The sequence below is a fragment of the Trachemys scripta genome, chromosome 4 (genome assembly GCF_013100865.1).
Source record: "Trachemys scripta elegans isolate TJP31775 chromosome 4, CAS_Tse_1.0, whole genome shotgun sequence".
In the NCBI taxonomy this organism is placed as follows: domain Eukaryota; kingdom Metazoa; phylum Chordata; order Testudines; family Emydidae; genus Trachemys; species Trachemys scripta.
Genome location: NC_048301.1, coordinates 39,788,609 through 39,806,895, shown reverse-complemented (window position 1 = coordinate 39,806,895; position 18,287 = coordinate 39,788,609). Strand labels below are relative to the sequence as shown.

Genomic DNA, 18,287 nt, shown 5'->3' with positions numbered 1-18,287 from the left:
ATTAAACGGGGAACAACTAATTCTGCCAAAAAGGAGAGGATGGTTTATAACGTGAGTGCTGCCTCTACTGCCCCCTTTCTTTGTCTCCTATCCCCTTGCCTTCTCCCTCAGGATGGCACCCTTTCAAGGTGCCACTCAGCTTGACTCTGCCTCTCAACTTGCTGCCCCTGACAGCCACAAAGTCTAGTCCCGGCACTGGGACAGAGGAGAGGAATCGCACAGCTGTTGTGTGTAATTGGATTGGAAGTGGGCCTCAGGCTACAATAACCATGTTCAGCTCCTGGCTGGCCGTACTGCTGGGGCCTATAAGGAGCCTCTTAGCTGCTAGGCATACCACTGATGAATCCAACAAGAAAGGCTGTTCCCCAGCCTGGGCTGTAGCTCTGCCTGGCTACGAAAAATGGGCACCATGTGTGCCAGAGGCCAAGAGCTCAGCTCATCATCTGTGCAGAGCTGGCCTGTCCAGCAGAAAGCCAGGCCTGAGAGGAATATTTTATACTTCACCACATCTCCTTCCAGATGGGAGGCAGGGGCTGAGGTAGAGGGGTTCTCCCCCATCACCATCCCATTCCTCTGCCTTGCTCAGCGCGCTGGGTCTGGGATAAGTGTGCTTACCAGGCATCTTTTCTTTTGGGGAAGTCCCAAAGTCCTGTGTGGGCTGTCTTGCTGTTTAGGTCTGAAGAGTTCCCAAATCACAAAGGGTGTGGGGGGGGGGGGGAGGGAGGGAGTCTAGTTCAGAAGGTAGGGAAAACTTGTTGCTACTTCTCCCTAAAAGGAAAGGGTTGCAGAGGGAACTGGGGTGGGAGGATGAGGCAGGGAGTTGGTCCCCTCAGAAGCGTGTGCAAGGTGTTTGGGAAAGGAAAGGTAGGGAAATGGACCCCTTGCTCACTGGAGCACACTTTTCCTGCAGGAGCTGCAACTCTTTTATTAGGGTCCCTGGTTTATGTGAGCTCTACTTAGAGCCAGTAACAGCTACTGAAATATCCTGGAGCAGAGGGGCTTCCGAAAACATAACAGCCCTGCCTCATAACATTACCATTGCCCCCTTGTCGATTGAATGGGCCATAGAAAGTGAAGTCCTGTCTCCCTCCTGGGGAGCGTGAGGTGGGGGTGGGCTTGATGGACACTTGTCGTGCTGCTGCCTATGCTGTATTTCTCTTTATATATATATATATTTATACTATATATATATAGTGCTTCTGACTGACTCTGGGGCTGTCAGTCTGGCACTAGCATTAAAAGGTAAAAATTGAGGCCCCTGGCCTTAATGCAGCAATTCCCCCAGATCCCTGTTAATGGTCTCTTTGTTCCAGCCAATATAAAGGAATCAACTTCCCCCTTCCCCCCCCCCCCCTTAACCCCCCCCCCCCACCCCTGGCCCAGTAAAACAGGACAAGCTATAATTAACTAGAACAAAAGGACTCCATCTTCTTTTGCTGCATCAATCAGTTGTCACTTTACTCTGGGTTTTGTACCCTTCCCCCACCTCTTTATGTTTAGTGGCTTTAATTCCCCCTGTCTTGAGTGTTAAGAACCCAAGTGTAATTTAAAAAAAAAAAAAATCTATAGTGCCAAGGTTTTCCGTGTAACCCCCTTGCAAAGTGCCCCTAATAAGTCTTCAAACACGAGGGCCATTGTTTAATTACATTGCTCTTTCATGTAATTGCACTGTGAAGCTACTTTAAAAAATGTCCTTATGGCTTCATAAGAATCCAGTGTCGGCCCTTGGCACTTTGTGCAATTAGCACCACTTAATTTCTCGACTTTGATATGGAAAGCGGAACAGTGCACTCATTTTAAAAAAAACATTTTAATTCATAAAAATGTTACTTTGAGATCTAGCCAGATAAAAATAACCTTTTAAACCGTAACTGACTCTGTAACTGGTTTTAACCCCCATCCCCAGCCCAAACAGGAACCAATAGTAAAGACAGGCACCGATCATGGCTAAGATAACAGCAGCTCAGTTTAGGCCCATCTGTCCTAGACCAGAGTGACATTGTTGCAATATCAAACGCTGCTCCAAGCAGGTGGACTAGTCAACTTCAGGCTCCCTGATATAAGGTTCTATGCACTTTCACTCTATGCATCCGAAGAAGTGAGGTTTTTACTCACGAAAGCTTATGCCCAAATAAATCTGTTAGTCTTTAAGGTGCCACCAGACTCCTTGTTGTTTTTGTAGATACAGACTAACACGGCTACCCCCTGATACTGACATAAGGTGACTCTCAAAAGGCTTGGACTCACTGTGTGCTTCAAAAGCTTAACTCACTGCTCTAGATCATCAGTACAGAAAGCTGATGTGAGCTTTCCTAAGAAGCATTGTGATTCTCACTGTCACTCGCATCTTGACTTCATAAGTGGAGAACCACTAACTCCCTGGGTTTAGGAATAAGCTTCCTCTATGGGCAGGTTATTCCATAACTCTCCATTAACTGATTTCTTGCACCTTTCTCTGTACCATTTGCTACCAGCCATTGTGGGAGGCAAGATACTGGATTCCTGGTCTCAACTGGTATGGAAATTCTTGGATCCAAGCTTGAAGAAGTTACATTTTTTTGTAGCTCATTCTCCATTCAAAAGTAATCCTAAGCAAGTCTCTGAAATACATTTTCCCTTTTATGCCAGTCTCAGTTTGGATCTCATATAAGTTCAGTCAGCCGAGGAGATATTAACAAGCGCTAACCTAGTGCTGAGACATTGTCAATGCTCAACAAATATTTCATCATAATAATGACTGGATCTGTGAAAGCTTGGCCACTGTGGTTCACATGGGTTTGTGCGAACCTTTTCCCAGTTTTATCTTGCCTGGCTTTGCAGCCTTCAGGGTTTGAACTGAATTTCTGGTTGAAGAAACCAGAGACTGAAAGTGAAACTTGGCTGAAATAGTGCAAGTTTGACCTCATTTTGGGCGGAAGCCAGTAAAACCTCAGAATTTCATTTAGGGCTTTCCATGCATGGAACTCCCATTGGCATCAATGTTAGTTGTGTGCATGGAGGGCTTGCAGGAGCATGGCCTGATGGTTTCATTTGCTACCATAACTCAGTCTTTGTCTCCTGAAAGATTCTCTAGCTTTTGAGTTTGGTGCTTAGATACCACAAAGATGGTTGCTTTCTAAATAGATACATAGCTAGAGCTGTGGTAAAACCTGGCCTGACTTTCAGGCTTGCAAGTTTCTCACAGCTCTTATATGAACTTTCTGGCGGTATGCCTGTCCATTTTAGACCACAGTTTAGCTCTGTCCCACATGACCTTGGGGTGACCTTGCTCTTTACGTCTTATAAATTGATGTAACAAATGCAGCATCTTGAAACTGAGGTTACCAAAAACGTTAAATCTGAAAGGACCTCAACAGCATTTCAAGTTTCCGCCTCTGTTGTTTTTAGTGTCACTAATTTGTAGTCTCTATGGCACATGTAAAAAGGTTGGTGTCACAGATTAGGGCTCTGCAGGTTGAAGGTTCTGGGGGTTGTTGGTAAGTTGGAGGCAGATTGAGATCTCTCATTCACTTTGTACTCTCCCAACTTTGATGACATGGGATTCAGTTTTTCAGATGAGGGAAGCAGTTATTCATTATTAATATCTGATCTCGTGTTTGGGTTGGGAAAGTTTTGGCCTTCTGTTTGTAACATAAGGGTCTATGCAAGGATTTCAGATGGGCAAATCAGTTGGGATAAAATAACCTTTCCCATACAGCTTCAAACCAAACTTTTTCCCTTCTGGTTCAAAAATAGTAGCAACTCTTTATTGGACTGTTACTTTTTACATTGCTCTCTGGGCTTCCTGTGCCCAACTGGGACTGGAACATAAGGACAAAAATATTATGTGAGAGGCTGATCTTGTATTTTGGATCTGAGCAGAATCAGGAAGGGCTGAAAATCTTCCTAGGGAACCTTTCTGATGATAATTCCAAAGAGGGCAATACCTCCACCAAAAGTTTGGAAGGAACTCCCCAACGGACTTTATCCCTCACCCCCAGATGGCCAACAGTTTGTGCTCTGCATGTCAGGTGCATTGATCAGCATCCCAGCTGCTGCCTTCCTCTCCCTTCTCTGACATGAATTGATGGGCTGAGGACCAGGTCCTGTCTCCACCCTGGGTCCTGTGGTAGATAGCCATTAGCTGTGTGCCATGCCACCTGTTGTTCACTGATTCACCATTGCTTCAAGGCCTCTTCAAATCATAATTCCTAAGGATCTTGATCTACTCCTGGGTTGGACAATATTTTCGGCACTTATCTGAGCTGACAAGAGATTTGCCCTTCCAAAGTAATGGTGCCAGTGACCATACATGTATCCACAAACCCAACACTACCGCCTTAACTGCATAAAATTATATAAGTCAATTGTCTTTTAATTTAAAAACAGAAATATGTTCCATCAAAACAAATCTGCTATGTATATTTATAGTAAAAAAAAATTAAACAATTGTTTGCTAAACCTATATTGTGTTTCTGATTATTTTTCTAAATCCACAGTAATCTCCCAAGAACATTCAGATATTTGCATTCTTTAGACTTTACAGTTATTAATCCCCTTATCTGGCTTGGAGTTCTCTTTGGGTGAACATTTTCTCTGGATGATCTGGATTTTAGATTCCTGCATCACGGCAAGGGAAAAATTTATGAAAGAGATATAAATAAATACAAACTTAACATGCTGCTTGTTGAAAAATCTTTCATTCTAATAGATTCATCCGACATCTTGGTCCCGCTGAAATAATGAACCATTAGTAGCGTTGTTTGACTTCCATAATGAAGGGAGCTAAAAAGGTGTGTGCGTGCATGCATGCATGCATCGAGTCTGAAACATCCTCAGTGCAGGGTAGGGTAAGAGATGGGGAGAAGGAGTCAAGGTAAGAGATGAATTGGTCAAGAAAGCAAGCGGGGAGGGGTCAGTGATGGTTTGAGATGAGCTTGTTGGAGCTGGAATTGGACTGCAGTTTTAGATGTGTTAGTTGTGTGTGGTGCAGAATTGGCTAACTGTAAATGTAAATGGCCACCTAGACTTCTAACTAGCTATGTGCATACACTAGTTACCAGATTTGCAGGTGCAGTTTGCATTTGTGTAGACAAGTTATGCATGCAGTTGTGCACCACACAGGTTTGAAAATTGGGCCCAAAGTGGATTTTAATTGGGTTTGGCAGTAGTGTTGGATGAATACCAGAATAGAGCTCTTGAAGAGGACCCAAGTGCTGCTCACAGGAGGAGAGGAGGCTAAATGAATGTGATCATGTCCCCCCCATCTCCAGCACTGAAGTGTGGCTGTACCTCTTGCTGGTTTATCCCTGAGAAGTGTAGAGAATAACTTCAAGGCAGTCTCCACATTGCCACTTGGAGACAAATCTCCAGTAGTTAAGGGAAAGGAATAGGAAAGGATTGGTACTGAAAATAGGGTAAGAGATTTCTTTTTCTAGCCCCTGTGAGATCGGTCTCTGAAGCTGGTCTGCTGGGCTTTAATTAATTGTTTGACAGGTGACTATTAACTCTTTAAAATTATGTGCTGAAGCTGCCACATTCATGAATGAGTCCAACTGTGTGTGTACACGCAGTTAGCACAAATGGCTAATCAACAGCTAGCATGGTAGTATATTGGGCTTGCTTCTGCTAACCACCACAACACTGACTCTTAATGTCCAGTTGTAGAGGCTGTCCTTGGTTTCGATCTTCAAGGTTTGTGAGTGACCCCTTGTAGATTTACAGGTGAGCTTCACCACAGGCCAAGGTTCTTCCAGTTCAATTAACCACAGTTGTATGTGGTATCTTCTGAATCACTAGTCCCATGGACAGTTCTGCAACTGGCATCGGACTTTCTCTAGCTGTGATACAAGCTTTCCTGCCTGACATGGGAAGCTATGGAATAGATGTGTGTGCATAGTGTGATACTCATACTTAGTTCATCTCAAGTATGTGATCTCCAATACCAGGAGGTATTGGACTGCATAAGTGATTGATCTGTATCTATCGATCAACATGCGTGTGTATGTATATTTGTCTTTCTGCTTTTCTCTTGTGTTTTTACTTTCTCACTTCCTCTCTCTCTTTCTCAAAGGCCTCTCACACCTGATGATGAGTGAACAAGGTAAGTTCTTTGTCTTTCCCTTCCTTGCTAGTCAATGGTTACTGATGATGATGATCTATGCTTCTTTCTGGACTGGGCTTGGCTTGCAGAAGGCAACCTGGTCCATGGCAGAGGATGGATTTGTTAATCAAGCCACTTGCATTTTACCCCCTTTGTGTTCCCATCACCCATGGCTGTTTGCCAACCTGGGCGGCATTACCAGTGCCCAGGGCAGAGATTCTTGGGGGACTGTAGTAAACCATGATGCTTGTAATGGGATAGAAACAAATGAAAATAAATTTAAAGGTAGGAAAGGAGAAATGTGCCTCCCTTCCATGCACCATCACAACCCTTTTCTCTTCTCCTTCCTTACTTTTGATGCTTGCTGTAATAACTCTCAGCCCTGCTTGGTAAATGCAGCCCTCAGTGTTTGCTTTTTTTTTTTTTCTTCTCCAGAGCAAAATTCTTGCAAAAACATGCTAATTCTAGCTCATTATGCACCCTGTAGAAAATTACATATAATGGTCTGTACATTCTACATCTGCAGCTTAAAATATTCAAATATGCAAGGAACAAAATGCACTGGAAAATGAAATGGGCTAACCCCAGTGAGGGCTACTAATAAGATTTAGGCCTAAATCAGAGTCCATATTTAAATAGCTCAGCCTGGAGTTTGTTACACATTTTTTTACTTGTCCTGGGTACTGGGCTGCGATATGGGGACTAGAGAGAGAGAGATAGGATGGGGGAGGTGGTTCTGTAGAGCTTTGGACTGTGTCAGTGTTTTAGTGTCAACCTCTCATTGGCATGTAAGAAGCTCAATAAGGATGGAGTGGCACTGGAGATGGATTCCTGTCTCACGTAGACAGTAATGAAATAGTTAATGACTTAGGCAAAGCTGCTGAAGAAATGAACCCAAGGGTAAGCCACAACATTCCAATATCCAAACTTCAGCAGAAAGATCCAGCAGGTGCTTGGATGCATAAAAGAGGGAGTAAGTTTCTAAGTGAACATTAGTTTGACTCTGAATACAGGCTTTTAAGTCTACCTCTGGAGTAATGTGTACAGTTTTGGTTGCCCAGATTAGAAAAAGATATCCAGCCATCAGAGAGCTTAAAAGAGGTAACAAATTGGAACCTAATGTCTGGAAAGGCTCATGGTTAATCAGATTTGCCTGGAGAAAGTGGACTTTGTGAGGAGACCTAACCATTTCCATGTCTTAAAGGGGATGTACATGATTTAGGACATGATCTGTTCTTCCTACAGTACAAATGATTATATCAAGGGATGCACCTGGTCTTTAGATTGCAATTTGAAACCTGGTTGGTGTAAGGAGTCACATGACCCAATGCGGCCCGCATCATGGCCCACAACTCTGTCCATAGCTACTTGCCCGGTGAATAGTCTAAAAGCTATTGAGCTCTGGCATCACAGGCCATCATCCTTTATCCATCTCACATCAAGGAAGAGTGGCTGCTCTTTTCTTGCCAACCAATTCTCTATCATTTCACTCTAATAAGTATTTACTGTATATATGTGCATAATATATACATTATCATGTGTAAAGTACGTGTGTGTATAAACATATATTATATGCTGTGTCAATGTAATATACAAACACTGTGTGCCCGGAGAAGTTCTGCAGCGTTTCTCATCTCACTCCACTATTGGTATGTGGAAAATATTTAGCAAATATATTTCCACAAGATGTTTACCCTGCCTAATGTTTTGTTGTCCCTGTTTTGCATTTGATGTGGAGTGATGTGTATCATTGACGTGCTATTGCATGGGCGGTTTGCATTTCTCTGTAGAAAATCAAACCAAAGCCAAAGAGCTTAAACAGACAGTGGCTAGTCACACTGTCCATTGTTTAAGCATCACATTGTTGTTTAGTTGTGATGTGTTTTCCCTTTTCCTATTTTACTGAGTGGTGCTGTTTTTGTGCAGTGTGTGTTTTATGTTCTTGTTATTGTTTTTGTGAGTGTGCGCAGTGACCTTATATTTTATCCTTCCTCCTGCTCTTTTCACTTGCCTCCTCCATGATGGACACGCCTCCGTACCTCTACTTAACTGGATGCACAACTTCCTATCTATAGGTAGAAGTAAAGGTAGAGATTGCTTTCTTTTAATTTTAAATCTTGATCTGCTATTGAAATGTTCATATGTCATGGGGGAAATTTTATTTCTATGAATATGGTTCACATTAGAACTTTAACTAAAAAAGAACTCTCATCAGCCTTTTCCTGTTGCTTTATCTAGAATTTGGAAGGTGATATTTATTAAGATCAATGCCTCATCTTTGTCTCAAAGGCTCTAGGTGTCTCCTCATTTGTACTGCAATGTGGGCTATACAGAGTGCCAAATGCTCTGTAGTTTAAGAAGCCAGGGCAAAATTTCTGACAATCTGTTTCACACAAGACAGAGCCAGAAGGGCAGGGACCAGTTAGCTGGCACTGATGTCCCTGCCATGTTGGGATGATACCATTGCTGGGCATTTTGACATTGACTGGGATCAAGCCATAAACATTGGAGGGAGGTAAATCAAGTTCTCTTTAACTCAGGTGGAATTTTGTGCTTTCTTGCCTGTTTTCCTTTACTTCCCTGAGTCTTTTAGGTGAAAAAACCCTGTTTTTTCCCCCAAAGGGTACTGAGATGCAAGGAGCGGTGGGGGGAGATGGGGAAGAATCAGCACTGCTAAACGGAGGGTCTCTTTTGCAGCTCATTAAAGCAAAGTGAATGAGGTGACTGAACTGATGTGTGGCTCCAACTTGCCTTTCTGCAGTTCACACCTATTGGTAGCATGCAGCAGGGCAGTCATCCATCCCTAATCAAAACTGTCAAAAAAGCTAAGCGTCGCAAATCTGCTGTGGATCTCCAAATGGATTAAGTGTTTGGAAGAGGAGAGAAAAGGGGGAGGAAAATGAATTGATAAGTTGTGAACACTTACTTAAATAAAATCAACCCCTTTGTCCTAGTTCCCTACCAGCGCTTTGACAGAGTGATTAACAGACTTCATTGTCCTGAGGCCTAGTGCCTAACAAATACACTGCTGGAAAATCTGACCAGTTGCGCTGGCGTGGTCTGGACACAGTGGAGCCTCATACTTGTTCCTGAGGCTATAAGGAACTGGGGGCTGAAATGTCCAATGGAAATGGTATCACTGTGAATTTGGGAGAATGGAGGTGCTGAGGGATTTGCTCACAACAAGCCTTCCTTTGAGGGCACAAATCATCTGTGCCTGGTTACCAATTATCCTTCCTGTGATTCCTGAATTCCACATAGCCACTTGGTTCGGCAAATAGCCTCTCTCTGTCGTGACACGAGATATTACAGCCTGTCTTTTTTCTGATGTATTTGTATTTATTGGGTTCTTAATGATTTGTCAAATTATTTATGTTAATCTGTTGGTTGGGCTGAAAAATTTCCACTGGCTGTTTATAATTTTTGTTCTGACTAGAAAAAAATAATTTATTTTTAAAAATGTATTGGCTTCATTAGTTGCAGCTCCAAAGTATGCTTTCTCCTGTGTTCTGTTCAAGGTTCCTGAGGTGTTCTAGTTAGGAAGAAGTGCATTCTACACCCACATGTATGCACTGTTAAAATTGTAAGCTCCTTAGGCCAGGTGTATGCTACAGAATGCTACTGTGACTGAACACAATTGCCAACAATCAAGTTAGTTGACACAGTGCTGAACATGATTTATCGGTCAGTGTGGACTAAGTCTCTTGTTCAGCCAACTGTGATTACCCGCTCATCCCATCCTTTGGGAGGGGTAATGTTCTGTAGTGTAAACAGGCCTTTTAGGGCTAAACCCCGAAGTCTTTACTCAGGCAAAACTCTCATGGAAGTCTGGGATTGTAGACCATGGGAGTATGTGGTCCACAGTGAATTCAGGTGTTATGGTGAAATAGAATGAAAATGGTAAATTGTTTAAATTCCTAGCAAACTTGCAAACTGCAGTTTTGGTTATAAAGATCAGCTGCTTAAAGTGCCATAATTCTGTGTGAGAAATAACTTAACTTTGAGAGTGTTCAGCTGTGTATATGTAACCACATATGTTCTACAGCCTGCAGAAAAGGCAATCCAGAATGCACCCATGGATGATCTTGGAAGGTCCATGCCACATGCATGGGCAAAGATTGCATAGAATCACAGAAAGGTAGGGCTAGAAGGGACCTCGGTAGGTCATCTAGTCCACTCCCCTGAACTCAGAAAGGGTTAAGTATTATCTGAAGAGAAGAATGAGGGGGGATTTGATAGCTGCTTTCATCTACCTGAAAAGGGGTTCCAAAGAGGATGGATCTAGACTGTTCTCAGTGGTACTAGATGACAGAACAAGGAGTAATGTTCTCAAGTTGCAGCGGGGGAGGCTTAGGTTGGATATTAGGAAAAACTTTTTCACTAGGAGGTTAGTGAAGCACTGAAATGGGTTACCTAGGGAGGTGGTGGAATCTCCTTCCTTAGAGTTTTTTAAGGTCAGGCTTGACAAAGCCCTGGCTGGGATGATTTAGTTGGGGATTAGGTCCTGCTTTGATCAGGGGGTTGGACTAGATGACCTCCTGATATTCTATGATTCTATGACCATCCCTGACAGGTATTTGACTAACCAGTTCTTAAAACCTTCAATGATGGAGATTCCACAACCTCCCTAGGTAATTTGTTCCAGACCTTAACCACCCATTCAGTTAGGAAATTTTTCCTAAAGTCTAACCTCAATCTCCATTGCTGCAATTTAAGACCATTACTTTTTGTCCTGTCCTCAGCGGATAAGGCAAACAATTTATCACCTTCCTCTTTAAAACAACCTTTTATGTACTTGAAAACTATCATGTCCCCACTCAGTCTTCTTTTCTGCAGACTAAGGGTATGTCTACACTTACCTCTGGGTCCAGTGGCAGGCAATCGATGTTCTGGGATCGATCCCGGAAGTGCTCGTCGTCGACGCCGGTACTCCAGCTCGGCGAGAGGAGTACGCGGCATCGACGGGGGAGCCTCCCTGCCGCGTCTGGGCCCGCGGTAAGTTCGTACTAAGGTACTTCGAATTCAGCTACGTTATTAACGTAGCTGAATTTGCACACCTTAGTCCGAAGTGGGGGGTTAGTGGGGACCAGGCCTTAGTAAACCCATTTTCCTTGTAGGTCATGTTTTCTAGACAACTCTCCAGATCTTTCCTGAAGCATGGCACCCAGAACAGGGGACAGTACTTCAGTTGAGGCCTTATGGGTTATCTGAATTTGTAAATCATCTTCAAAAAATGTATTCAATTCATGACTCTGTTTTTGTCATTGGGGGTAACCACCAGTGAATCCCACATCTTGCATTTATGGGTCCTCCTGCAGTAAAATGTTTCTTCTTCATGTCTTGCTTTCAAAGGCTGCAGGACCTTTACCCCAGTGCATTCATGGAAAGCTGAAGATCACATCTGGGTATTTTTAGGAGTTAGTGGTATTAGCAGACAAAAAAGGAGATGAGACAAAGGAGGGGGGTAATATCTTTTATTGGACCAACTTCTGTTGATCCAAGCTTTTGAGCTTACATATAGCTCTTCTCCAGGTTTTGAAGAAGAGCTCTGTGTAAGCTCAAAACCTTGTCTCTCACTGATGGGAGTTGGTCAAATAAAAGATATTACTTTGTTTCTCTAATATCCTGGGATCCCCGTGGCTACAACAATACTACATACAAAAAAGGAGGAGGGCAGGAAGGCGTCCATGTACTTTCTTCTCCTTAGGTTCTACAAGCTGAGTAGATGTGTAATGCTTGTGATTACATCAGACCCTTGAAATCAAAGAGAAAACTGGTGCTCATAGAGGTAAAGTAAATGTATGATCATTAAATTCAAGGAGCGGTGGGTAAGATTTTTATTTATTTTGGCTTGGATTGTGGTGCCGGTCTTTTATTATGGAGGAGGGACATGTGAATTACAGAATAATTATGTTGTGTTTATTTCCCTATCCCTTTCTACCCATATACATGATATAAAAATAATCATAAATATTCAACTGTAATTTGTAATTTGAGCTGGAGTTGATGTCTAGTCACATTCTTCTATATCAATTGTTCTCTTGAAAGCCTTTGGTTAAGCACATGATAATTGGCCTTACTACTACCTTTCACTATAAATCCCCTTATACTTGCAGTGTTTTTCCTTTTATTGTCACTGTTGGTTTGGCTTAAGATTCTATTGAGATTGGTCTCCAAAGGAAATGGGCCAAATTCATCTCTGGTGTGATGCCGTTGGTTTCCATGGAGTTGCGTCAGGAATGAATTTGACCTAGTGGGTGGAATCCTGGCCCCATTGAAGTCAGTGGCAACATTCTCACTGATTTCGGATGGATCAAGAGTTTACCCAATGAATTGAAAAGATACAAAAATACTGGGAGATTAAGTACAAACCTGATAAAGTAACTGGTTTCTAGGCTATCCTGTAACAGAAGAATGCTCAAAGTGTATCCATAGTGCCACATACAACCCCCAATCCTAAATGTCCTAAAATACTGTCTGTGTTCCTTGCCTTTTCCCCCATCCATAAATGTGAGTTCAGGGTGAATAACTGATCAGCTGCAGGTTTTTATTGCTGTCCAATTCAAACATGGAGTAATTTCTTCCCATCAAGGAGGAGGAAGAAAGAATAAGCACATAGCTTGTATGTGGCTTATTTTAGTGTAGTTTGTTTTGTTTTGTTTTCAAATGTGTACTACTAGGGCCTGAAGGCACCTGGTAAATTGCCTGTGAAGCCCTCAGCATGTCAAAAGTCTGGTCAGCTTCCTAGCCCAGGCTAGTCTTAATCCAAGTAAATCTGTCAGACTTTCCAATATTGTGTTTACTCTTTTTGGGTGGGATAGGGTTGTTTTTCTAACACCATGTCATAGTGTTGAATGGGAGGTGATGGCAAAGAAGAAAATTTGACCTTCTTTTGTGGCCTCTGACGTAAATAATTACTGGAGTTTAACCAGTGATTTGCAAAATCATCTCCTGTTCTTTGCCCTAGGATTTAAGAATCCTGGTGAGTAAATTCAGCTGAGTAGCCAAGGGTTTATGCAAATGTTTAAGTGAAATGCCAGTAACTAATTATGAAGAGAAATTCATTTATGCTCTATAAATATCTAATATAAGACAGGGAAAAAAGACACCATTACATTTACATTGGCAGCCTTGTCTGTGCTGCTTAAACTGTTGATTTGTCCTGTCAAACGTCTGACGTGTTTGTGCTTCAAAAGTGAATGTGGATTTTCTGGGTTCCCCTCCCCCTTACCTCTCCTCCTTCTGATTTTTTGAAAATCTGTGTGATATTTTTTCTCACTTTTAAAAGAAAGTAAAAATAAATTGCTTGGTTTATTGAGAGGATTTTGATTTTTGTTTATTTACTTCCTTTTAGTGGTGCTGTTTAAAAAAGTGAAACACTTTGTTTTACGGTTTGTAAATGTCCAATCCATAAAAACAATAGGCTGGAACTGGGTCATTTCAAACATGGAGTTACCTGGCAGAGAGTCATCTTTAAATAATTAAAACCAATGCTGCGGATTTCTTATTTTACCCAATCACAGACTATTTTTAATTTGTATCTAAAATCCTTTATATATATATATTTAGAAATGGTCAACATTTTCCAGATTTCAAAATCTGAAGGGGAATTTTTTTTCCCCGCAAAACATTTATCCTGTTTTTGTTTACCTATAGAGGCGGAAGACATTTTCTGAATATCAGAATTCTTTTGAAAATTTTCATCAATTTTTTTGAAATTTGACTAACAAAAAAGGACCAAGGTTGTGCAAAAATGTTGAAAAATGTTTTCCTACATTTTAACAATATATTTTAAATGCAGACAGATTAGTTATTACAGTATGAAATCTCCAGACAAAATCATGGTTTTTGCATATGAAAATGTGTGTATATATTTACATGTGTGTGCATGTAAAATATATAATAATGTGTTAAATGTTTGGCAATTTATATATAATTTTAAATATCTTATTTACTGTCTCATTCTCCTTTTTTGAACCTGTATCTTGTATATGTGAATAATCAGCTGACTCTTGATTGGCTTTAATTTTCATTAAGAAGAATGATTCCTCTGAGAGTTATAAACATCGTGGTTGCATTGTGTGTAAACAGCAGCAAAAATATTGGCCTCTTATGTGGTATTGTAGTCTGCTGTTTTTGATGGGGCTCAGGTTTCACTCTGCACAAAGAGAGTATTTAATTGATACCAACTGAAAGGCGCTTTTTTTTTTTTAAGGCATTCAGTGGTGTGTAGATGCCAAGGTAGAGAAACAGGCCATATGTTTTGTAAAAGCCAGGCTAATAGCACTTTTGATGGACGTCTGATTTTTAAAGTGCTGTATCTTTCATTAAAATTTACATGTAAAGTAAGGGCAAGCGTGGTGACATGAAAGCTAATGCAACTTGCACATCTTGACATAATAACAATCACAAGAAACTGGAGATCCCAGATGGCAGCTTGGCCTTTGCCATCCTTTTAATAAGCTACTAACTGCTAATTATTGCACTCTTTTGGGCAAGTTAATTTACTGTTGACTTTTAAAGAGACACTGTGCCTTTTCCTGGCAGATATTTAATCCTTTCAGTTAATGTTTTAAAGTGTTTTTTCCCTGCAGGTTGGAGTTTTTCCAGTGGACAGTAACAAAGATGCAAAGCAGCAGAGAGGAGAAAAAAGATAATAATGTTAATAATGTTTTTCCTTTGTAAATACAGTATGTATGTTTTATCTTTGCAAGGATGCAGTTTTAGAATTGAAAGGGAAGCTGGCAGGTAGGTTAGAGCCTGAATTTAATTTTTGTATTTAAATTCTTTTTTTGTTTTTTTAAATTAGTGTTAGCTTTATGATGTTTTTTTTTAAAGTGATTAAAATAAAATCAAACCTTTCCCTTAAATGTGGGAAGCCCTAATAAACCAAACAGACATTGACTAGTGCATGAGAACCTGAGAGTGGAACTGACTAGAAACAGAAAGTGATACTGCTTCAGCATTATTGCTGGAGTTGAATGAAAGACAAAGTGTAAACGTACAATCATTAATGATTAAGTGTCCATTGGATTTTTGAAATTTTATTTTCTTTTAATATTCCATGTGTGATCATAGTAATGCAGGGAAGGGGAACTTATCTCTGTGGTTTTAGAAAAAAAAATCTGATTTTTCTCTGTATCTGTTGAAAGGTTCTATTAATAAAGAGGCCAGTACAGGATGAAGTTTTGAACTGAGAATGTATTTAGGAATAAAGGAACAGCTGCTGTTTAAATGGACTCTAATTCTGACAGTTAATGCAGTTTTGTGAATGCATGATTCTCTGTGATAACATTTGGGAGGAGTGATGGTGGGTAATAGCTTATTTCCTGGGCTTTATGGTAATGCACAAAGTGATGATAATGTCATCAGAAACTGAAATGGGCCCCTTGTCTTACACAGCAGACAGCCCTGCAAAATATGAAACCCAATGAAAGATGCAGGTTTCTTGCTTTAAGGCCCATTGTGGCCTTTCATGGATGAGAGTGATAACATTACAGCATTGAACAGTTGATAAAATATGTGCTGTGTAAGCTGGATCTGATGCATCCGTCATGAATACTCAAAAACAGCAGCCTTGTTTGCAATGCTCTGCCTGATGGTAAATATTGTGACTGGAGATTAGCTGATAATATGCTATACAAATGGTTGTAGAATCATTATTGCAAAGATTGTCATCCTTTTGGTAAGCGTGTAATAGTACCCACCCTCCTCCAGTATTTTCACTCTTAATGACTAAGGGCCAGATTCTGCAACATGCTGAGTGCCCTCCACAGCCACTGAAGTCAAAAGGATTTGAAGATGCTCAGCATCATGGGTGGGTGTTCTGCACCTTCCAGAATAAAGCACCATAATGTCTATTTCAGTAGGCTTTTCTTTGAGATGCTGATCTTTGAGATGCCATCTATGCATTGTTTACATGCATGGTGTCATGGTAGTTTTATTAGGAGTCATATTAGGAGCTTTTGCATTATACCCCTTTTACATTGGTGCGACTGCTGTTGAATCAATGGAGTAACACTGATGCAAAACTGGATTAATGCAGTGAAGAATAGGGCTCTAGTTGGACAGTGGTCTGGGGAAATATGAATCATTCTCACTAAACTATGCTCTTATTCCTGCTCTTGTTAAAGTCAGAGATGGCAATATATTTAAAAGAAACAATTGTATTAAAACAATTTCTTGGGGTAAAGCTCCATACACAAAATAGAACTGGTGCTTTGAGAATTTGTGTATACAATTGTTACCATTAAAATATCAGCAGCATTTTCCAAAAGTTACCACACAGTGGTGTCTGAGATGCCACATTTCTCTCCTATATGTAGAATAAGAAGAGTCTCTGTAGTATGTGTTAAGTGCTTACTTTTTAACACCAACCACTGTCTGTGTTGTTTAAAGACATTTTTCTCTGAAAACCCCCATATCAGTTTTGACTGGGGAATTTTGTGGCTGTGCTTTTATATATTCGAATGTATGATATAAAATCACACAATCCTTTTATCATTAGAAATTGGTGTTGATAAGAAAAATGTAGAATCTGAGTGTGATGTGTTTTTAAAGAAACTATTGTTATCTACAACTAGAATTTATTCCATTTTCTAAAGTACACATTATTTTCATTAAAGGACAGTTTTAATAATGACCAGGGTCATTCTAAATGAGCTGATCACTGCTTCAGATCAGAAAAAATACTCTGTTATGTACAGGATTAGTTGATGTAAGCCATGAAATATTAAAACTTGGCTATGTCGTGGAAAAAGTCACCCACGCATTGATTTTAGTTCACAGACTCAAGCCTGAGGCCAGTTTATTGCAATACATACCAACGCGTTGGGGTAGCAGTCCGAAAACTACCACCCCTAGCACAGCACGTAGGCTGCCTTTATTCCGTCAAACCGTAAACATAGTACAAATAATACATCATTTGCGTGAAATAAGAGTTGGGGTCTGTCCCTTTTTCCCGGTACCTTCCTCATTATTTTATGAGAATTGGGTGCCTATTGGGTGAGAGGTTTCTTGGTGGTTTCTGCCATGGGTGGTACTTGGCACCAGTTGGAGTGTTTTTCTCGTCAGGGTACATATTGTTTTTCCGGGGTTTTTACGGTTAAGGGCGTAGGGGTTTATCACAGGACACCCAAAGAAGATATATGATTGGCTAGTTTGGCAGTTAGCTGGAATCACGGGGGGGTCACAGATCACCCAAAGGAGAAGCTGCATTTAGTCAGTTTGCATTTAGCTAAAGTTACCTATTGCTTCACACAAGCGGTTATTATATTTTATCAGCCATGAACGTATCTCATTAGTGCTGCTGCTCTGGCTTTTTATTCTTTCCCTCCTTGCCCCCCCCCCGGTCATGACCCTTGACCGAGTTTGGCAGGAAGCTGTGTCACTTAGCCTAGTTCAGGCTTGTGGCCTGCAGGGCGGGCCTATATGACGAGTCTTCGCTGATGTTCTGATCGGTGCAAGGGAGGCCTACCAGGCCTATTCCTCCACAGCTATAATAAATGTCACTGAAGAGCCTTTAGAGACAAGGGGGGTGACCCAGAGACAAGTTACTGGACCAACTTTGTTGGAGAGAGAGACAACCTCTCAAGCTTACACAGAGCTTTTCTTCAAGCCAGGGAAATGTACTCAGAGTGTCATAGCTAAATACAAGGTGGAACAGATTGTTTAGCATTGGTATTTAACACATATATCAAGTGCCCATTCAAAGTGAAGTGGTTCATTAACACTTCTCCAGTCATAGGGAGGAAAGGGAAAAAAAGCTGGGGGATGGGTTAAGTGTGTTGTAGATTGTTGCAATAAACCATAAATCCAATGTCTATGTTCAGTCCATGATTTTTAGTATTTAGCAAAGTTATGAATTTAAGCTCCCAGACTCCTCTTTTGAAAGTGTTATGGATGTTTCCTTTGAGGATGAGGATTGAGAGGTCAGATATAGAGTGATCACTTTGTGAAAAGTGTTCACCCACAGTTGATATGGTGTTTACCATCTTTCTGTGTGAATTCATTTGAGAGTATAGTGATTGTCTTGTTTCACCCACTAAAGGCCAGCTTCCTCCAGGACCGAATTGACTTACTCCAGACACTCCTCAACATTAACAACCTCCCTCAGAATACTGTCCTTGCCATCATGGATGTCCCCTCCCTGTAACCAACATCCCTCACAATGACAGCATCACTGCCTGCCTCAAATGTTTAGAAG

At 41.1% G+C, this 18,287-nt stretch overlaps 1 protein-coding gene across 15 annotated transcripts in view; it reads left to right on the top strand.

The window, feature by feature from the left end:
* NRXN3 (neurexin 3) overlaps positions 1–18,287 on the top strand; it is a 1,378,693-nt gene that overhangs the window by 100,890 nt on the left and 1,259,516 nt on the right. For all 15 annotated transcript variants that reach the window (XM_034768377.1, XM_034768393.1, XM_034768389.1 and 12 more), the window contains exons 4-5: positions 6,053–6,082; positions 8,158–8,169. In XM_034768377.1, the coding sequence (XP_034624268.1) occupies positions 6,053–6,082; positions 8,158–8,169 (42 nt within the window). The remainder of the gene's footprint in view (positions 1–6,052; positions 6,083–8,157; positions 8,170–18,287) is intronic.